Here is a 23,617-nt window from a genome sequence, read left to right on the forward strand (position 1 = left end):
TCTTATTCTCTTACCCTCTTACCTGCTCTCTCTCTTTCTCTCTCTCTCTCTCTCGCTGTCTTTCTCTTTCCTTTAGAATAAAAATTAAAAAAAAAAAAATAGGGTGGCTCATGTGGTTAAACATCCAAATCTTGGTTTTGGCTCAAGTCATGATCTCATGATTCGTGAGTTTGAGCCCCGCATTGGGTTCTGCCCTGATGGTGTGGAGTTTGTTCTCTCTCTCCTCTCTCTGCCCCTCCTGCATCCTGCATTCTCTCTCTCTCTCTCTCTCTCCACCAAAATAAATACATAAACTTTAACAAAGTAAAAAATAAAAAAATAAATTAAAATTTTAAAGTTATATTTCCTGAGCCAGAGACTAAAGTCAGGAGAATGGAATATGCCAATTTGCTCAATCAGCAGAGGTCCATCCTTGAACAGTGGAAAGTGTCAGTTTCCCCCAGATACATGGGGATATCATTGTATTTCTGGAGATTATCAGGCAAATAGATTGCTATCCTTTTTTTGGTTGCTATTTTATAAAAAAGTATGGTTCCTGCGTGTGTCATCTTAAGATTCTGTAAACTCTGCTTAGAAAATGGAACAAATGCTAATGAGAGTTTTCAAAATATATATATTTTTAATTAATTTATTTATTTTGAAAGAGAGAGCAGGGGTGGGGAAGAGAGTGAGGGAGAGAATCCCAAGCAGGCTCCATGCTTTCAGTGCAGAGCCCTGACATGGAGCTCAAACCCAGGAACTGTGAGATCATGACCTGAGCCAGGAAATCAAGAGTCCAACGCTCAACCAACTAGCCACCCACGCACCCCACAATGAGAGCTTGGTAAAGGACTGTCAAAGCCTCCTACAAATGGAATTAACAGTTGAAATAAAAGAAGGTTGTTAGAGGTCTGAAGACTGTTTAAGATAAAGCTAATAACCATCACTCTTAGAACTGTTTTGTGTTTGGTTGTAATTGACAAATGTTAGGTTGATCTATTTAATGGTGACAATAATGTTCTTAAGAAATGTTTAGTATCCCAAAGCAGTTTCTCAACAAGAGAATAAACAGAAAACCACTTGTTAGTTTCTGGAAATTTAAATTGTCCAACTTAATCCCCTCTCCTCAATTTGGGATTAAAGTTTGGACTAAAAATACTTGAGGAAAAAAACCCTGGAACTTCACTCCAGTCATGAGAGAATCATCAGACAAATCCTGATTGAGGGGCACACTGCAGCATGCCTTAAAACTGTCAAGGTCATCAAACACGAGGAAGGTCTGAGAAATTGTCACAGCCAAGGAGATGCTAATGAAACAAGAAGACAGAATGTAGGACTCTGGAATGGAGAAAGGACATCAGCGGGAAACCGAGGAAATAGGAATAAAGAGTGGAGTTTAAATAATAATAATAATGTATCAACATTAGTTTGTTAATCGTAACAAATGTACCTTTACTAATGTGAGATGCTAGTAATAGTGGAAAGTGAGTATGCGGTATATGAGAACTCTGTACTGTCTTCACAATTTTACTGTAAGGGTAAAGCTATTTTAAATTTATTTTTCAATTTTGGGGAACACATTTTGCAGAAAAGAGTTTCTACCACAAAGTAATGGCAGCAGAACCTCAAGCTACTGCTTGACTAAGGCCACAATTCCTGTGTTCTTTGGGGTCCTCCGTGTAGTCACTGAGGCTTGGAGTAGCCCTCAGATTTGGCATTTGCACTTCTTCTGGGTCTATGACCTTCCTTCTGCCTGACTGTCTGTTTCACTATAATGTAGCATAGGTTAAGAAACCAGGAAACTAACATCCACTGTGTGCCAAGCACGTACTAGACTTCACTAAAATTAGCACATCCCATTTTTAGAAGCTTGTGGAATAGACCTACTATTTCCACAAGTGAGAAAAACTGAGATTCGGAAGACTAATTTGCCCAGAGTCAGATGCTTCCTGACAGACTCCACCCAAGAGCCTGGTTATTACTTCAGTTTTAGGGCTTTCTACCTCCTTACATCTATACCTTCTTTGTGTTTTGTTTTTGTTTTTGTTTTTTTAACTTTATTTATTTATTTTGAGAGAGAGCAAGTATGAGCAGGCGGGGTGGGGGGGTAGGGGGGGTAGAGAATCCTAAGCAAGCTCCACACTGTTAGCACAGAGCACAGAGCCAGAGGCAGGGCTCCATCCCATAACAATGAGATCATGGCCTGAGTTGAAAATCAAGCCAGACACTTAACGACTGAGCCACCCAGGTGCCCCAATGCCTTCTTTTTTATGGAGAGACGCACATCAGCAAGATATTTATTTTAACCTATATCTTTAAAAAGTCTTTTAAATAAGTTTTTCAATTATATAGGCACTCAGGAAGTTGCAAAAAATAGTACTCACAGCCCTGTGGACCCTTCACCAAGTGTCTCTCCATGGGGACATCCCATATAGCTCTAATATGATGTCAAAACCAGGAAATCAACATTGGTACAATGCTGTTAACTAGACTACAAAACTTTTCATCATTTATTCAGCCTATATTTGTGTGTATGTTCACACGGCTCTGTGCAGTTGTATCCCCCATATAGACTTGAATAGACACCACCACAATCAAGATATTGTTCCATCACGATACCTTTTTTATTTGTACCCTCCCCCCCCCTCCAGTCCACTGGCAACCAATAATCTTTTCTCCATCTCTATGGTTTTGTCATTTCAAGAATGTTTATATGAATGGAATTTTTTGAAATTTGACGTTGTTCACTAAGCATAATGCCTTTGAACTCCATCCGGTTGTTGAGTATATGAATAGTGTGTTCCTATTTATTACTGATTATTAATTTTCATTTTCATGGGGTGTATGAACATACGACAGTTTTTTAACCATTTCTCCACTGAAAGACAGTTGAATTGTTTTCAGTTTTTGCTATTATGAAGAACTCGTGAAATTTGTATATTTTTGTGAAGGTAAGTTTTCATTTCTGTGAGATAAATGGCCAAGAGTGCAATTGCTAGGACATACGGTATGAGTGGGTATTTAGTTTTATGAGAATTTGCCACACTGTTTTCCAGAGTGTCTGTACCATTTTATGTCCCCCCCCCCCCCCCCGCCCCATGTATGGGAGATCTTCACGTTCTCACCAGTGTTTGGTGTTGTCACTATCTTTATTTTTGGTGCAATAGGAGTGTAGTGATATCTCATTGTGGTTTTAGTTTTCATTTCCCCAGTAGCTAATGTGTTGAACATTTTTCCATGTACTTATTTGGCATCTATCTCCTCTTTAATGAAATGCCTGTTCCTGTGTTTGGCCCAGTTTCTAACTGGATCATTTCTTTGTTTACTGATGAGTTTGGAGAATTGTTTACATATCCTGTGATATAAGACCTCTGCCAGATAAGTGATTTGAAAGTATTTGCTCCCAGTCTTTCCTGTGCCTACATTTGCTAAATCTAAATATCTAATATTTTACCATGTCCTAGAGGTTCTGATTTTCCCTTGAGGAATGCTCCTACCTTTTAACCTCAGGAATTTGTGCTTTTGTATTTCATTATCGAAGAAGTTACTGTCAAACTTCTGGGGATTTATTGCAAATGAGAGAGTGTTTCCCCCACCCTCTCTGCCCTCCTTGTTCACGAGATTCTGACACTTCTCTTTGGTGACGTCTTTCCCACCCATGTTGTTAATAAGATCTTTTTCACTGATATGGCCAACTCGTAAGTACTTTTGGTCGCCTTACTATGGAGTTAGCCCTTTTCAGTGTTTATTCTTTTTTTAAAAAAATGTTTTATTTTATTTATTCATTTTGAGAGAGAGAGAGAGAGAGATCGAGTGCGCATGAGCATGTGTGAGCAGGGGAGGGGCAGAGAAAGAGGGAAAGAGAAGATCCCAAGCAGGCAGGTTCTGTGCTGTCAGCGCAGAGCCCTGCCTGGGGCTCCATCTCATGAACCATCCCATAATCCATGAGATCATGACTGGAGCCCTACTGTTTACTCTTAAACAAAAGCATTTTGTGATTTCTTAAGGTCCTTGGGGTTTCTTTTGTTTTCTTCTTTTTGTTGTTGATTGTTTTGTTTTGGCTCTGTGGCCATCAACATTTTATTATCATTTTTTTTACCATTTGAGTGTGAAAATAGTCATCTGACAACGTTGAGTCTAAGCTCTGTCAAGAAATCAGACCTGAAATTCTTTCTGTTCAGAATTTGTTGGCCTCTGCGTTCAGTATTGAAGCACAAATGCCTCACAAGCCCTTGACTTTCTCCTTGTCTGAAAGATGTCAAGATAAGTGAAAACTGGAGTTTTCCAAGTAAACCTTTACTGAGTGAGTGCCTGCTGTGTGCCAGACATTGTATGCTAGAATGACTTCTATTAAAGGGATTCAGGAAGGGCATTTACTCTTTCAGTGTCTGGAGTTCGATTTCCCTTATTATCATGCTGATCAATGTACCCTGGCAGGCAGTGTGAATGATAAAGAAAAGCTAGAGCCACACTGTCTTGTCACTTACCTAGTTGATAACAGATTCAGGACAAGGACCCAAGTCTTCTACTTTCTAGTACAGTAATTAGTCCGAGAACCAAAGAAGTTGAGATGTTTTGTCATTCTTTTTCACAAAGAAAACATTTTTTCAGTAAATAAAAAGATAGCTAATTGGAATTAAACTTTCTAACAGGTTCCAACTAATAATTCCAAATAATAGAATTTTCAGAAAATCAGAATCTTTATAAATCAGAATTAAAATAAATGCTAAGCAAAAACGAATAAATCCTCAACGTTGTATAATTGAATGCATGGAAAACTTTCTAATTATATTTTGCCTTCATTTTTATATTACCTTACAATTACCTCAAGTTGCTAGGTAGCAACATTATTATGAGACTGCCTCAGAATTTGCTGTATTGTAATTGGCTTTGATGACAGAAAACCCAGCAAGGATGGGTGTCTGAGTGGCTCAGTTGGTTAAGTATGTGACTCTTGGTTTCAGCTCAGGTCATGATCTCATGGTTTGTGAGATCGAGCCCAGTGTCAGGCTCCGTGCTGACAGCTGGAGCCTGCTCGGGATTCTCTCTCTCTGCCCCTCTCCTGCTTGCACATGCATGTGCTTTCTCTCTCTCTCTCAAAATAAATAAACAAAAACCAAAAACCCAGCAAGCACATGAATGAGAGGGAAGGTTTTTCTCTACTGCTCCTAGATGGAGCATATGAAAATCTGTTTCTATCTGCAATGGATTCCTAATCCTTGCCAAAGGAACAATAAATAACAGTTACAAAAATATAATCTTCATGCATTGCTAGGTTTTTCCGTTTTGAGCCTTTTTCTTTATAATACATAACCATAAAAAAATACCACTGAGAGAGATGCGGAGATAAGAAATAGGGAGAGGAAGTCAGTAGAGTGAGTAAATGGGAAATTGGTATTATCGTAAAGGAACTAGATATGGTAGTAAATCTATTGAATCACTAGAAGAGAAAAGGTATTTGAATACTTGCCAGGAGGGGACTCCAGTTAGCCACAAAGTACAGTAAAGTACTTCCAATTCTAAAATCCCCTATTTTTATTTCCCTCAGAAATGGGCATTTCAGTGTTGATCCTAGGAAAGTTTTCTACTGAACAAAGTGATCATTTCCCCAAAATTTATTTGGAGAATAAATTCCCCTCCCCCCCAATAATCTGTTTATATTGTGTGCTTTGACTTATTAGCCTCGTCCCTGTGTTGTTTGGTGTCTCATTTTCAGCAAGTCCAGTATCCATCTCTGATGATATTTCTGATTTCCTGCAAGTGAACCCTGGGTCTACCTGGAGAATCTTGTAAATCTCTGTAGGTCCTCTTGCATGTACTCAGTAAAATATAGATATGTGAAGTATCAAAAACATATGTTACTGTCTCCCTGCCAGGGCTGGTCTGGTGGCCACCTGGCCATCGGGTTGTCCTGCCTCATTGTTCCTCTTCCCGTGTGAGTTCTCCCCTCTTCCTGTGCTAGAGGCCCACCAGCTTTCTCTCCATCTCTGGATCACGCCAGGCTCTTTTCTGCCTCTGGGCCTTTGCACTTCTGTGACCTGGCAGGAATGCTCCTACCTGGTTCTTGACAGAGCTAGTCACTCATGGTTTTCAAATACCACCTCCTCAGAAAGCTCCTTCCTGAGCTCTCCCTGTAACTCGGAGCTCTAGCTCCCTATTATTGCCTATCACAGACCCCCGCATACTTCCTTTCTAGCACGTCCTCATACATATTTCCCCCACTAGAATATAAAACTCTATGAAGGTAGTGGCGTAACAGGCCCTGAAGTAGTTGACAAACGATTGAATACGTGAATTTTAAAAAATCAACATCAAGGTCATGAGGCTTCCTGGAAAAGAGCATTCGAGCTGATTTTGGAAAGTGGACTGTGTGAAGCTAGCGGGAGACAGCAAAATCAGAAGTTGGCAAAGAGAGAGGTTTGTGTAAAGGCAGTGTTCTAAAATGGTGAGCGTAAGCTTCGTAATGGAGGTGGGCCTGTGCATGTCTGTACCGGGCTGTGAGAGAAATCAGGATAAATAAAGAGTAAGCTTTGGGGAGCCAGGAAAAGCTTTTAACTAGGGGAGGGCATGATCACAATAAACAGTGTGGCGTCTGGTAGATGAGTAAACAGTGTTCAGTAATTGCTAGGGAGCAAAAATGTCCACACCCCAATTCCTGGCTGGTTGATTTTTTTGCCTCATCAATGACTAAGCTCGTTAATGCCCCAGAGTGAAACAATATAAGGAGAACAGCTACTGGGGCCCACTCCGTGTCAGGCACGTACCTCTAAGACAATGGGCTGTGCAGGGCGGTGTGCACGAGGCTTTGGGGTGGTGGTTTTGCACACCTCCAGTGAGGCACAGATGCAGAGATTGATACTTGAATCAGTGAAGACAAAGCTGGCAAACATTCATCTCCTTAAATAGGAGGGAGATGTTATTTAATTTAATAAATGTAATCAGCTTATTTGCTACCCTGCACAGTAATAATTACGTATCTGGAAATAACCACAGATAAGAAGTGCAGCTCTTCAAATGTGTGCCTCTTTTAAGAGCGTCCAAGAGTCTGGGCGGAAGCATATGTTGTTTTCTTGAAAGTTTTGCGTCCGATATGTCATTTGCTCTCTGGAGATTCATTTTATTCTTCTGCCTGGACCTCTGCACATCACGCATTCCAGCTGCAACATCCTTAAATTACTTATGTGACAAATTTTACCTTGTTTTGAAACTAAACTGGGGTACAGTGGCTGATTTCACTAGTTTTGCATTTATTTGCAAAGACGAATTCTAGTGAATTCAGTCAGCAAATGTGTTGCTTGTTTTGCATGAAGAGTGGGATATTTCAGTCTTGAAACTAGTTCATATTGTTATGGCCACAGAAAAGGGAAACCCTTTCTTCAAGGATATCAGTGTTCGGAGCTGTTGCTTATTGATAGGGTAAGGGCAGTTGCCATGGTGATCTAACTAAGCCTCAGGAGGGAATGCGGTCATGGCCTGAAGCATCCGGCAACCCACCCAGTTTGGAGAGCCCCTCTGAAAAGAATTCCCCTCCATGGAAATTATTTGAGTTACTGAAATAAAAATAGTTTAATTTCTGTAAACTCAGATTTGTCCATAGATTTGTTTTGCATAATTACTGACTGTAGCTAAAAGAAAAGCATTTATAATAAACACAGCATATGTGATTTTCCTCAGGACTGAGGTTAACTATATTGCACGTTAACTCTTCCATAAGTACATTCTCAAAGACACACAGCAACTTTGACTTTTCTCACGTGAGGAATAGAGCTTGAAAACCAGTTCAACAAGATGCTGATCAAATGTATTTATCACTGTTTGGGCTTTTCAGAGTTTCCGTGAGTATTTGTAGGTGGAGGAAACTCTCACGGCATATAGAAATCTGTTCAAGCTGTGCTGGGCGAAAATACTCCTATACAATACTCATTTAACAGTAACATAAACCTGTAATCGGTAGTTCTGAATCCGAAATTGCTCACAGGGCAGATTGATGTGTGAACACTGTATTTACAGGACCAAGACTGCACATTTGCTCTGCAGCTGTGTTTAATGGTTATCAGTTTGGCGTGTAGCATGATTGTTTTGGAGGGAGAATAGACATTTCAGATCCCCTTTGGCAATTCTGAAGTAACTGAAGTACCTACTGCTGAAGTGAATCATACACACTTAATTAGATTTGCTACACAATTAGCATTTGAGGAAACCTAAGGAAAATCCTTGTGGATTGGTGATTTGTTATGTCAGACATATAAGCATGCACATTCAGGGGACTGGGAATTGAAAATGATGAAATTTTAATGCATCATAACTCAGATATATTATATACATATATATAATTTTTTAATTGAGCTTTTAAATGTGATATTTTCTCTGGGATGTCTGGAGTTCTTGTCCCAGACAGCTGGGACCTGTCTGTTTCCATGAGAGGGGATGGGCCCGTCCGCACACAGCCATGTCCACTTGGTGGCCCTCGTGTGTGCAACGAGCTTTACACCTATAATGAGAGCCCACAGCTATTTAATAAACACCCCGGTGCCAGTTGTGGAGCCTGTGCCAGAAACCACTAATTGAAGCCAGTGAGTACAGTCTGAGACAGGGAGACCCCATACCGCACTTAAATTTACACTCTAATATCTCAGATTAATTTAATTGCAATGTCTTATTTGTTGTTTATTGTATTAATTGCAAAAAAGAAAGAATTTAATTTTATTCTCAAAAGACATTTCTTTAAATACTCCAGGAATTTTCTTCTGTACTTTTAGAGCTCTACTAAGTGAGTTAACCTTGGAGAATAGCTATAAAATATTTACTGCAAGGGGAGGATTAAATTTCATATTCCAATTTAAGTTAAGGCAAGGGCAAAACTTGTAAACCTATGTGTATTTAGGCTATTTTTCCAATCTATCAAAAAGTCGTCACATTCTTATCAAATCACCTAGCTACTTAAGTTGAATCTCGATTTTCCCACAGATAAGGAAATGAAAGGAAGCGAGTTTCATTTCCTGATGAAGCACTTAAATTAGTATCTTTACCCTTACAGTAAAAGAAACTTTAAGCTTTCAGCCTACCATTGGTGGGACATTCAGGTGTTTTCCTCAGAATTCAAAATCAGTTTCAGAACTCACAGTGGCAGTTCGTGGCCTGCACTCAATCAAACCAGTAGTAGAAACGAGATCTACTCACGTCCTTCCTTCCCCTCCTTTTCCCAGCGTCTCCCCAACAAGTATCTAAAAGAAGCCAAACAAATAAATCTGAGCTTAACCCGCTCTAACTCTAGAGACCCGTCTCTTCCTAACGACCACCGCCACCCAAGACTCTATACTACTGATAAGCTTTCTTTGAGAGTTATAGATAGATAGATAGATAGATAGATAGATAGATAGATAGATAGATAGATAGATAGATCGATAGATCAGACTTGGCATAAACAAGTAGATAATTCCACTAGTTTCTCTTTCACAGGTATAATGAGAGCACTAAATACAAATTTTGCCCTATATCCAAGCAGTATTCTCTTGCCCACTTCTAAATCTAAAGCCCCGTGCAGGACACCCAAGAGTAAGCAGGGGAGCTGGTTCAAATACCAGCAGAACTGTGTGCACCTGTATGATGTTGGCCACTTCACTTAACCTCTGGCAGCTGCCGTTCACTTTGACAGAGTTGTTGAAAGGATTGAGACTACGTAAATAATTGTACTTGATTATTATTAAACATGAACATCTCTTTGGTTACTATTTAGTTAATGTCTGGGCTTTTTGTTCTATGTACGTATGTACATATTCTTTTTTCCTATGTGATAGACGTATGGACAAATACATTTCTTTTCCTGTAAGCCTCCATGTTGTTTCTTGGGATATTCACGAGGATGTGTTGATTACTCACAGAATTATTTGTGTCCATGTGTGCTTATGCACATCATTCTCTGGTGTATATGACCAGTAGGGAAACGCCTGTGATCTCTGTGGGGGAATCCATCCTATGTACGTTAGCCTGATTCCTCATTAAGGGACCTGATTGAATTTTTATAGAGTTCAGCCTCAAGTAGGTAGATAAAAAAAATAGTAAGTCAATGCTTTGGTCCATCTAAATAAACTGTGTGAACATCACCCTTTTACAGAAACTACATAAACTGAGTTCATCTAAAAACAGTACCTTTGGCATTTTTAATACTATATTTTTGCACTTGACTATGAAATTATCCAAAACCAAGTCCCAGTTACTAACCACCTTTCACTAGTACATCTGTAGTTTTATCAGGCTTATTAGAGTTTGTCCACAGTGAGCATGCAATATAGTCTTTGTGAGAATTGGGTTCATCTCATCCACATACAATTTACCCAATTTATAGAGGAAAAAAAAGGAAGTATGTATATTTTTCCCTCATTCTGGAATATCTCTTGATTCTTAAAATTCTGAAAATGTATATACACAAATAAATAGACATTTAATCTGAAAAGCTTCTTTGTAAGAAATATTAACCAACTTTAAAGATAGAAACATAGATCTGTAAATACAGTAAAGAGGAAAATATATTTTGGATTCTGCATTTTATTTTAATTGAATGCAGACAACAATTACAAGTGCTAGATTTGTTTTAATGAAAAGGTTAAACTCATCGTATTAGCAAAAGTCATCTGCATGTAAATAATGAGAGCCCTAACAAGCCTTTTCTTACTTAGGTCAGAGACTCCTGCCAAAAACTTGTTTGCTTTGTTAATTTGTTCAGTTATTAAACTTTGAGAGGGCTGCTACTGCTGGGATCCAATTAACACATTTTTGACTACCTCTCCCTAATAATTGATGATAGCCTGAGAACATTTATTTCTGCTCTGCTTTTCTTAGTAAAATTCTAGTGATCTGGTGACCAGAATTAAATTGCTGAAAAATGACTTGGGCTAATTTATTCCTTCAGCAAAATCCACCTTAAAGGCTATGTCCCTATGACACCCAAGATTAACTTCAAAAAATAAATAAAGTGTGTTTAATTTCAGTGAAAACATTGGCACGTCTTTGGGAATTCTGTAGATAAAATAAAATTGATTTTTCCCTTTTCCTTGCCTTTTTGTTTTTTACATTTAGCAAGTTGCTTTAGCATTTAAACATAAACTAAAACATAAACTAGAAATTTGACATATTTATAGAGAAGGAAAAAGCAGTAACACACACACACACACACACACACACACACACACAACTTTATATTGTAACAAGAGCTCATTCATAGAATAGCAAATATTGTAGCCATCATTTCTTTATCCAGCTTCTCAAACTTTTTAGAAAGATGGTGCCAAACAGGGGCTAGTAGTTTCATTTTATGATTAGTCTCAAAACTTAAAAACAGGTTGCAAAATTGGGCCAGTGACAAATTCTAATAGAAATTTTCCTAGTGCGGGTTCAGTTTCCCAAATTCTAAAAGAATCTGTTTTCTGTGTCATGAGACAAAGGAATCTTTAGATTGCTTTCACCAAGGATTGATTTCTGCCTTCTGAGCACCACTTGGTAGTAGTAGAATGCTATAGTAATAATTTTATGGTAAAGACAATCAGAAAAACTGAATGCTTTGTAAAATCATCAAAAGTTGCTTTCTAGGAGTATTTGAGGTTTCCTGCTGCCAAACAAAAGCAAGAATCCTACCTGACAGAGAGAGCGGTTTGTTCATGAGATGACCCAGTGCTGCAGTCGCTTATGTTTATCATTATGCACCCACATTCTCAGGAAATTCCACTTTCAAACTTTGCTGCTGCCGATGCTTTCTTCTATAGGGAAGAATTCAGAACTATAAAATTTGAGAAGCTTCAGCGTCTGTGGAAATTTGAGAGCATTGCCTTTTTCCCCCTCTCTATTGAATAGGAATTGTTTTAACAAAAGCATTATAGCTGCGGTATACTTTGCATGTCTGCACATTTATATCTGCACATAATATATCTGAAAAGAATCTTAACTTTAGATTTTGAACTATTAAAGCCTCAGAACGAAACAGACTGACTGCTGCAAATAAGCTCGATGTTTCTTTGCAGGAAGTCTTAATGGAGAAATGACCGTTTTAGCTGCTGTTTTTCACCATGCTCGTCAGGTGAAGGTGCCGTGCAGCAAGACTGTATCTGGGGCAAAGTTGGGAAACAGAACCAAACCTTTACCGGTTTTACCTGGAAAACCAAAGTGGTTTGGATGGGGTGCTAGTTTACCTTTGTGGTTGCTAATTTAGTTTTTATGAAAAACAAAATGAGTTAATATTTATAAAGCAGTTCAGTCCCTAGGCCATAATGAACACTATGTACTTTCTTAAAAAGTGGTTTTAGAAGACATGAGAAATTGTAGACATGAGATATCACTTACTTTCACTTATTTTCTGATTTTAAAACAGTAAAACTTATAAAAGCCATCGGTCTGAGAAACAAAAGCAATACCTTTAATATAATAAATTGTTGATTTTAATGTTACATTTTGATTTTAAAATGTGTTCTACTTTAGTTTCTAAAGGTAATATATTGAGATTCATAGATAATTTTATATTAACATGTTTATATCCTAACGATTACAGAATTTGAGCCATGAATCATTTCTGTGCAGGTTTTAATATGATACTCCAACTTTGTTTTAGGTAGTTAGACTGTATTCAGGGAAACCCACTTAGTTCAGAAATAATATTTCTAACTTCAGAAAATTAGCATCCATTTTAAAAATGAAATTTGAATTTAAATGAAAATCCTAATTTAGAATTCAGCTCCATTCTTTTACTAAAGAAACCATAGAAAACAAAAATTGTACCAGATTGCCAGTAATTTGCATTCAAGAGGAAGAAATGGGGTTTTGTTTTTAAAGTCCTCAGATACAGAAGGAAGACATTTCAGTGAAGTTAAGTAATAGAGATCTCAGCTTTTAATTTAGTCAAGGTTATGATTTTACAGAGAAGCTTTGCTGAAATAGCTTGGGACAGATTATAATGTTTTCAGGTGTTATAGAAAGCTAGATAAAATTATATTACCCATATACTGTTTTAGTTTTGCACTGGTTCAACTGTTTTAAAAGACTTCAAATCAACAAGTGTTTGTTGAATGCATCTTGGTGCAGATTGTATTAGATACATAAAATAAACGTAGCTCTAATGTTTGAGGGCAGATTAGGGACTGTGCTATCTGAAGATTTAATTTTATAGGTCTGTGTTACTGTAGAAAATTGGTACAGCTTAATATGTCTTCCAAGCTGTATTTTAAAAACATGATACATACTATTTAAGCCATTAGTTTAAGTGAAAAATAATATTTTACATTAGTAAAAGTGGTATTCATTTAATTCAGTAATGAAATTAATTTGGAGTTGCTGGCATAGTGCCTTCACAGGTTTCTGTGACTCATTTGCTAAGGAAGTGTGATTCAAGACACTAGAATCATTTTTTTCTCATCTGCTAAAGCTCATGTTTTGGCTATGGGCAAGTTTTGATGGTAGATTTAAGTCAAATTTAAAACAAATATTCTCTAATAGTACTGGGAGGCTGGTTGATGTCTAGCCTTACATAGATAAGACTAATCAACTTAAGTCTGTAAGTTCATTGACTTTATAGTTCTCAAGTTTACATCATTTGGTATATTCAGGTATTTTTCATATTTTTTAGAGTTTAACTCTTGCACTGCTCATTATGACCCCTAACTACTAATTGAACTTAGAAGAACAAAATCTCTATTGTTTTGTTAATTTAAAAGTTTAACTAAATTAGGACTAATGGTTTTAGAATTCAGGTTGAAAACTAAGCACATCCACAAATCATTTAAAACTGTGTATTATTTTTTTTCTCCTAGAGAAGAAAAGATAACTCTATGATCTATATCTTGTTTGGTGCTTGTTACATTTATAACTTAATTTACCCCCATCCTAGCCCCCTCTTGGAAAGAAAATATATTCTCATAGTTTAAATGAGTTATTGGTAGTATAATAATGATTATGTGATATATTTGCAAGATTTTTGTTTGCAAAATAATTTAAAAATCAATTTTCTGAGCTATTACTTTGAAATTAAGTTGTGAACTAATGTTTCTCATTGTTCCGAGGAGGAACATAAAATCTTGATTTATCAGGTAATCCTATAGGCAATGCATGCATATTTTGACTTGTGATGTGTTTTTCATTACAGGATCCTGCCTTTCTGACTTTCCATTAAATGTAGAAAAATTAGTTTCTCATGAAAATTTAAGTAATTTAAACAGCCTATAGTAGCTATAAGAAATTAGGAACATATAAAAAAAATTCTGAGGTTTTCTTATCTCACTTTTAACTTTTCTTCACAACTTTTCAACTAAAGATCGTATGCGGTCTTACACGATAGGCTGTATCCAACTTTCTGTCATTAGAAGAGCTGAATAAAAATTATTCAAAATTGTTCCTAGAAAGAAATCGAGCCTGAGATTGCCTTGAACTAAAAAGCAAAAACCAAATGGTTACTTTAGAAATAAATTAAATGATACTGAGTGGTCTTTATATGTCTTGATTATATTCAGTTAGGTTGGGCCTTTTTACTTGTAACCATCCAGTAGCTAACTGACAGCCTACTTTTCTATAGTAGCCCTGGTGGGAAATTATGTTCTTTTGGGGGAGGAGGGTAGATTTTTTAACCATTTCCAGAGCTCTTGACTTTTCTTATCTAGCCATACAATCTGTCATTCCAGCCCCAGGAACTGGCAATTTGTGTCCACATTCCCTGACTCCCACCAGGGGGCAGCACCGGACCCTTTCTTTCCTTGAAGCCTGAATGTAGCCTGATTCTCTCATAACCTCAGTGATTTCCACCCTCCTTCCTCACATAGCACTTCGTTATTTTTGGTATTTTCGTACATTTTTTAAGGCTTAGTAAGTCTCCAATAAAGGACAGCCGTTCAGGTACAGTGCTATTACTTCTCAGTGTTGACTGTTCTGTGTACCAGAATCTTCTCTTTGTTGATGATTTGATCTATCATTTCAAATACCTTGTGTTTATTATAACTTAGAAAATCTTAAGAGGGAAACAACAACCTAGCAATTACTGAAAGCTCTGATGTGTCAAGCTTGAAACCAGGTACTCTTCATATGCTGCTAGAGAGGCAAATAGGCAAAGTAACAATAGAGTTACAAAACAATAGGATAATATAGTATTTTTCGATACCTCTAATTTGCTATTGAGTAAACAGAGGCTCGAAGAAGTGAAATCATAGGAAAACAAAGATTCCCTTCAAAGAGAATTCCAAATTCCATGCTGTATCAATTATATTATACAGCGTTGCCATAAAAACAATGAAGACATTTGTGGCAAGAGTGACTGAAGCCACAATGTGGAATGTCTGTGACTGATTTCAGTGCTATAGCTCCTGTGACATTGTGATAGGAGAAGCTATGGTTGATGTACTTAAAACTGTAATGGGAAGATGAGGTTGAGTGTTGAAAGATTTTGCAAGATCCCATGAAAGCCCTAATATGTTCATATTTACATACACATACCATATAATCTATGTTATAGTCACTAAAACACAGGACTGAATGCAGTACACTTAATTTTTAGAAACCTATTGCTAATTTTATTTTTCTTAAAACAACAATGGATTCAATTTTAACTAATTTTTACTTGCTCTCTCTTACCTGCTAAAAGATAGGCAGGATCTCTCTCCTCTGCAATCTCAACAACATACTTAAAATTTTGTTTTGTTAAGGAAAAGAGACAAAGATGTTTTTCGTTCGTGTCTATGGTTTTTATGATTTAGAATTGTTAGATTTGTCTGCTTCCTTTTCTGGTTATAATATACATAGCAACCCAGATAGCTAATATATAAACAATTTGAGTTATGCTGATTTAAATAATTTGGGATCACTGAGGAGGTTGCTGATACCCAGGACCATCTGTTTATTGCTCTATGTGTGACTTTTAGGCTTAAGTGTGTGCTTTTCAAGTGCTTCCCATGTCTTAGCCTCTACCTTCCTTATATATATACGAAAGAGGCTTCTTAGACTGAATTTGACCCGTTGTGCCTCTTGAGGCTCTGTTCTAAAACCTTCCTTCCAGCCTGCTTTCTATTTTACCATTCTTCTTTATTCCTATTTTATCTATCTATCTATCATCTATCTATCTATCTATCTATCTATCTATCTATCTATCTATCTGGTTATTACTATCCTCAATAGTCACTTTGCAGAAGAGTGACTAGGAACACGGGCTTTATAGTCCAGTTGGAATCTTAATTGCCTATGTATGTAGCTATTTGACCTTGGACAAGTTCTTTCACCTTGATTTCCTTATCTGTGAAATGGAATATAATACCTACCTCATAGATTTGTCAGAGATAAAATATAATTCATTAAGTACCATTCCTGCTACATCATTAGTACTAGTTACTTTTATTAACATTTTATTTTATTTTAAAGGTGTGATGTTTTGTTTTTGTTTTGTTTTGTTTTGAGATAGAGCACGAGCAGGGGAGGGGCAGAGAGAGAGGGAAGGGGAGAACCCAAGTAGGCTCATGCTCAGCACGGAGCCTCATGAAGGGCTTGAACTCATGAACCACGAGATCATGACCTGAGCCAAAGTTGAGCAGATGTTTAACTGAGTAAGCCACCTGGATATTGTTACCTATTGTTACCATATTTTAGAAAGAAAATTCTCATAATGACAGACACTCAAGAAGTAAATTTTGAATACCATATACTAGAATTTCACACAACGGTCTTTTGGAAGGAATTTCTGTTTCCCTTTAAAGCACCTGACTGCTTATGTGAAAGCACACACTGCAACAAAATGTATGTAGGTGTAACTGGGCAATTGCTTCAGGGTTGACATACACTCCTTCTCACTGGATCCATGGTAAAACTTAGGACCATGAATGGCTGGAGAAAAGTTTCTCATGGCACTTGTCTGGGTTCTCTCTTGAGGTCCCTGGTTACATATTACACTGTAACTACTTTGCACCCTCACAGTCACATCTGTAATTGTCCCATGTGGACTGAGCTGATCCACATACAAGCTCTCCAAGGAGAGAGACCAGAAACTGATGCTTCCCATGTTAGCCCCTGTGCTGGACATGACCTGTAATTCTCACAACTCTGTGGGTTAGGTAATTATTTCTTCTTAATTTTATGTGGCTTACTATTTTTGAATAAAAAAATCATCAGAGTTTTTGTTTATTTTTAAAAATAATTTATTTATTTATTTTATGTATGTATTTTGTGTGTGTGAATGGGAGAGGGGCTGAGTGGGGAGGGAGAGAGGGAAAGAGAGAGAGAGAGAGAGAGAGAGAAAGAGAGAGAGAGAGAGAAAGAAGAGAGAGAATCTGAAACAGGCTTCACACCCAGCATGGAGTCCAGTGTGGGAATCCATCCCATGAACTGTGAGATCATGATCTGAGCTGAAATCAAGAAGTGGCTGCTTAACCAACTGAGCCATCCAGGTGCCCCAAGAAAATAATCAGTTTTAAAATATGAGTGTACTTATACAACCAGTGGAAAAGAAGAATACAATTAATCTGGACCTTCTTGGAAATTCAGGGCACATGGTTACTATAATTATGGTGTCATAATATGGTATATAATACAGATATGATTTCTGGAGGATTAATCTGGTATATTGATCTACAAATCTGATGAAATTCAAATATTTTTTGTAAGTGTATGTGTGAGTATAGTTGCTGTATGAAAACACAGGTTGAACAAAACCCTGTTTTGGTGATTGCCCAAAGAAACATATAGCCACACATAAATCATTTGTATATGAACCCAGTCAGTAGGCAGTCACTCTGTGAAGCTGCTTGACCCAGACATCTTATTTCCAATCTCTTTGAAAGAAATTTTAACACAAGTCCATGAAAGGAATAACTTAAATCTCTTTAATATTACATTAGTTAGCAAAGCATTAAAATTTCAAACTGTTTCAATTGGTTAGGGCCTATCCTTATAAAAATTGAATCATAGTCCTCTGTTATCTTTCCTTCTATTATCTTGTGTAATTTAAAAAAATTTTTTATGTATTTATATACAGTACTTTATAATCCTTTAGTTCTACTTAATGTACAATAGTTGTTTCCAAATTAAGGATATGCTACGTATAAAGTTACAAAACATAAAATAGTAACTTTTATTCACACAAGAAGGTGATTCTTTACTCTTGTATGTGAGTGTCATTTAATTACAAACATAATACTTTCATAAAAACAATACATATAAAGGATGAATTAGAGAGTCCTTTCTCACCTCTTGCCTCAGAGGATGACCACTGGTTATAGTTGAGGTGTTACCTTTCAGACCTATTTCTGTGCCCATGCAAACACACAGATGTATCTTGTAAAGAGTGGTTCTAACAGTCTTGAGGAATTAGGAGCATTGCTATTTGAAAAAAAAAAAAAAAAGTTTGACGATGTTAGTCATTGTGTTAAAAGGAGTCATTTTCACAAATACTGGCAGATTGGTCTATTGTAGCCCAGCTTCCCAACTTTGAAAGAATAGTATTTTATAGCAGGTGTAAAGTCAAGGGCATTTAATGAAATGTTTTACTTTCGATTTTCCATACTTTGCAGTTTGACCATGGATAGTTTATGAAGAGTACTGTGTTCAGGGAAGATGGGAAAAAAGCCCGTTTTAACTCAGTTTTAACTCAGTTTTATAATTAAAATAATAAAACTGAGTTAATCCCACACCAAGATTTAAATCCCTTTAAAATTACTTGTTGCAATCAAGGAACAATCCTGTCTTTTTTTTTTAGCATATTACTAGTGGAATTTCTTAGGTTACTCTTTAAGCCTCATATGTATGTAGTGTTCTCAAGTTGTTAATGACGATTTCCTGTTGCGAGCAAAAACTAGGACTTATTTGGTGTTTGATACTATAAACCACAGTGGTTATAGGGGCAGAGTGAGGTCTGTAAATGGCCAGTTGGATCTCTTTGATACTACTTTGTTCTGTTCCCAGGCCCTTTCTGCCTTGATGTGTTTGTCACTTGAAGAAATATCCATAGAGATTGGGTATTGAACATGAAGTATCATGATTCCTTCATGTAAAACTTTCTGCTCAAATGAAAATGTTAAAATAATACAATAGCCAACTATGGAAATAGCCCAAATGTCCATTGACCAATGAATGGATAAAAAAGATGTGGTGTATACATATATGGTAGCATGCATATGTGTGTGTGTGTGTGTGTGTGAGAGTGTGTGTGTGCTTAAAAATATTTTTAATATCATATGTACACATACACATTCACACACACAGAATGGAATATTGCTCAGCCATAAAAAGGAATGAAATCTTGTCATTTGCAATGATGTGGATGGAGCTAGGGAGTATTATGCTAAGTGAAATAAGTTAGCCAGAGAAAGACAAATACCATATGATTTCAGTGATATGTAGAAACTAAGAAACAAAATAAGGGAGAGAGGCAGATTAAGAAACAGACTCTTAACTACAGAGAACAAGCTGATGGTTACCAGATGGGTCAGTGGGTGGGGGATGGGTGAAGTAGATGATGGGGATTAAGGAGGGTTGTGATGAGCTCTGGGTATTGTACAGAAGTGTTGAATCACTGTAGTGTACAGCTGGAACTAATATTATGTTATGTTAACTGGAATTTAAATAAAAGCTTTAAAAAAATAAAGCATTGTGTTAAGAAGCAAAAAAATAAAATGCACTTAAGTGAAATATGTAAGGAAAGGTGGACCTCAGTCCTTTGTAAAGCAAGGTAATATAGAATGTAGATGTATAAGAAACCTGAAAGGTCTGTTTTGTTGCTGTTTTGTTTTGTTTTAGTGTAGTTGACACACGGTGCTACATCTGTTTCAGGTGTACAACTTAGTAATTTGACAAGTTTATACATCATGCTGTGTTCACCACAAGTGTGACTGCTACCTGTCCCATTACATTGCTATTACTATATCATTAACTGTATTCCTTATGCTTTGCATTTTACTCCCATGACTTACCTCATTCTCTAACTGGAGGCCTGTATCTCCCTCTCACCCATTTTTCCCAGCACATCCACCCCCCCCCCCCTTCTGGCAACATTCAGAAAACACCTAAGATTTTATTTGAGGTATGTGAATAAATACCTCAATATACAATAAATAAATAGCTGTGAATAGTAGCATTAATATCAGTTTCATAGGAATAGTTTAATCATATATTTCTCTTCAGATTTTTTAAGCTCTCTAAAAATTTTGTTTTTAAATATCAATTTGCCACCTGAATAGCTTTTTTCCCCTGAGGATAACGTCCTACAGGATTCTTCTGTGGTTGGGATTTTACATTTTTGAACCAGAGCTCCAGCCTCATGGAGTTCATTGTCTCTCAGGAAAGACAGATAATTGGGCAACTTGCTGATCTTGCTGAGTTCTGTTCTGGGAGAGCTCAGGGCAGAAGCCCCTCTCTTATCAGTGGTGCAGGGTTGGGGAAGTGCCAGCAAGGAAGGCTTCCCAGTAGAGATAACTCCTAAGATGATATTTGAGAGATGAGCACACATCAGTCAGGCAGAGTGATGGGCTTGGCCAGTGAATTGGGCAGGGGACCATTGGCATCTACAAATACCTGGCCATGGGAGGAGCCAGACACAGCTAAGTTCAGTCTGACTGTGTAGAACAATTACAAACATGGATTATGAAAGTAATACATGTCCATTGTACACACACAACTTTAAAAATACAGGAAGCAAGAAAAGACATATGTCATCACTACTTTCAAGCCGCAGAGTTTCCTATGAGCATTGTGCTATGATTTTGTCATGCCTTACACTTGTATTTGTAGGACAACATGTTTGGTATAATCCCAATTAGACTTAAACAATAGACATATATGCAGGCATAAATGCAAATGCATATATGAAAACATTTTAAGTAAAATTGGGATCATGCCAAACATGCTGTTTGTTACTTTATTTTTAAACTTTTTTCTACATTAAAAGAGACTTAATTATTTTAATGCCCTTGTATAAAACTGTATTCTAAGTGGGAATATTTCGTCTCTGTGAATAAGAGAATATTCTTGAAGTTAACTATCTGTATTCTTCTCTGCAGGAAGAGTGTTTTCTCAACCTAGAGGCTCCTATATCAAGAGTATGTGGGTATGACACACCGTTCCCTCACATTTTTGAGCCATTCTACATCCCAGACAAATGGAAGTGCTATGATGCCCTTCGAAAAATGATCAACTATTGACCATATTGGTAAGTCTGCCCTGCATTTTGAGAAAGCCACCATATGTCACTCCCATGAATGTACTATTAACCAAAGCCAATGGTCATCAATGTGTTGGCAATTTCCAGAACAAAATGTGGGTTTTAAGAAAACAAATCAAATTCACAGTGGTATATTTACATTGAATAGAAACACATCAAGTGTACGTATTGTCTGATATCTATAAAACACATGTGTGCACATATTAACATTGAGTAATCAATGAAGAGGGAGATGCTCTGTGCCATGGTTTGATTGCAAATGTACCTCACTCCACTGTTCCAACTTTACCCTCATTTTTGTGTATTTTTATCAGCTATTTAAACTGTTCATGAATAGGGTTAATTTCTGTTGTTTAAAATTTGTCCTTCAAGCACCATTAATTTGGACTCCAGTGAATTAAACTATACGATAATCCATTACATGAAATTTGCATTTGTGTTACCTAAAAATAGGCTTGTTGAACAGGAGACCTATTTATTGTGTATAGGGAAGTTTTTACTTGAAAAAAAAAAAAGTATCCAGCACCACCACCATTTCAGATTCCTTTTTGACAAGTGAATGTTTTGGCTTCTTTAAAGTTTATTTACTTATTTTGAGAGAGGGGGTGAGGAGGGTAGAGAGAGAGGAAAAGAGAGAGAATCCCAAGCAGGCTCTGCACTATCAGCACAGAGCCTGACATGGTGCTTGAACCCATGAACTATTAGATCATGACCTGAGCCGGAGTCAAGATTCTGACAATCGACTGAGCCACCCAGGTGCCCTCAAGTGAATCTTTTTAATTGTGGATAATAAATGATATATATTCATTATGATTTTCCATGCCATCCTTATCTATCCCTTCGGCAGTATTATTCTAGTAAAAATGAATACCATTAAAAATTGTTTCATTTTCAGGGCTTTAATATAAAAGTTGCTATCACTGATATGCTGCTTTATTTTACCTTGGCATTTTTGAAATGCATAGATAGGATTTAATTTTACATTTAATATTTGAATATTAACATGTGATAGTTACATTTTAATATCTAGATTGTCTAAAAAAATAGTAATAGTAATACATTTTGAAGAACCGCTATCGTTCTAAGCAAAAGAGGAACAGGCTGTGTAGTAACGTAAGCCCATACTTCTTCAAGATAAGAAATTCTGTTAATTCTTGCATTCTGTGTATGAGGAGTAAACCAAGCTCATGTAAAAAGCAGAGGGGATACCTTTAAATTCTACAGATAGAGAAAACAATGCCCCCCCATCTGCCACTTCAATCCCCACATTCTTTGCAGTTCTATTTTGACACTACTGCAGATGTAAGTTTAGGTCCTTAAGCGACATATCCCTGGTGTTCTTTCAGACAATAGTAGATTCTGTGTATCTGGTATCCTCTTAATGTCTATGAAAGCAACTGGCCTCTACAGGAAGTCACACTGATGGCTCGTTAGAGGAGCGCCATCTTTGTTTTCTGTCCTGTTCCTCCCATGGTCTATCTGTAATGCAGAATCAAGGTAATGATAATGTGTGCCCGTCGTATTTAGGTGCTGATTTAAATTTGGATATATATTTCTTTTTAAACATAAAACAATATTTAAGCTTATCAAGAAAACATGACAGAAGAGATCGTTTTTCTGTGCTTAAAGCTAAATAGGGCATTGAGGAAAATAGTCATGCCATTAAGAAATCTATGTTTAGTTCATGGTGGCCAGAATGTCTATAATTGTTACTGAATTTCTCTTACAGGAAAACTGGAAGATCGTGATATATGGAAATATTTTTCTTAACATTTTTTTTATTTCCTCAGACTTCTCTCTTCTTGAAAAGAGTTTTAATGAACTGAATCACCTTGGATATTGGCTGAAAATTTTAAATTAGCTATCGTATTAACACGTACGAGTTGATGATTTCCACTAAGAGTGTCTCAGATTAACTTTTTTAAATGTTCCACTTGGTAGTCTTATAAATTCCATTTAATTACATCTGTAAATATTGGGTGTGGGATAATATTCAATAAAGCAAAATCAGATTGTCCTCAGGTCATGTGTCCTTCTGGTTTTTTCATTAGTTAAAAGAATTTTAGTCAGAGTAATAGATTACTTGTTAATTCAATCTGAATGAAAGTGAAATGTTTAGAAATGCTGATTTCCAACTTCATTATATTTAGTATAGTTCTTTGTGGTTAAGATGGTTGTATGTATGAAACTTCTGGAGTATTTTTCCTCATCCTTTTCTCTTGTCTCAATAAGATCCACTGATGGACATATTCACTTTTTCTCCAGAACCTGGTGGGGCAGGATCATCCTTACTTCCTCTCTTGCAACTGTGGGAGCTGGACAGCATGAGCCCATTTTTGTTATAAAATTGCCAAGCTTTTGATAGAGTTGCATATTTTTTTTTTGCCATGGCGTTGCAAAGCAAGTATCTTTTTCCATGCCCTTGCTATTATTATGTAGATGAAAAGCAAAACAACAAATGCTCTGGCAAGA

The 23,617-nt window shown here is 36.8% G+C and overlaps 1 protein-coding gene across 2 annotated transcripts in view; it reads left to right on the forward strand.

Annotated features, from left to right (window-relative positions):
- The window catches only part of BCKDHB (branched chain keto acid dehydrogenase E1 subunit beta), a 213,642-nt gene extending 190,476 nt beyond the window's left edge, over positions 1-23,166 (forward strand). For both annotated transcript variants that reach the window (XM_039221167.1, XM_039221169.1), the window contains exons 10-11: positions 20,985-21,133; positions 22,936-23,166. In XM_039221167.1, the coding sequence (XP_039077098.1) occupies positions 20,985-21,125 (141 nt within the window). In that variant the 3' untranslated portion in view covers positions 21,126-21,133; positions 22,936-23,166. The remainder of the gene's footprint in view (positions 1-20,984; positions 21,134-22,935) is intronic.
- Positions 23,167-23,617: the final 451 nt, after the last annotated feature.

The sequence above is a fragment of the Hyaena hyaena genome, unplaced genomic scaffold (genome assembly GCF_003009895.1).
Source record: "Hyaena hyaena isolate Hyena2069 unplaced genomic scaffold, ASM300989v1 scaffold_952, whole genome shotgun sequence".
NCBI lineage: Eukaryota > Metazoa > Chordata > Mammalia > Carnivora > Hyaenidae > Hyaena > Hyaena hyaena.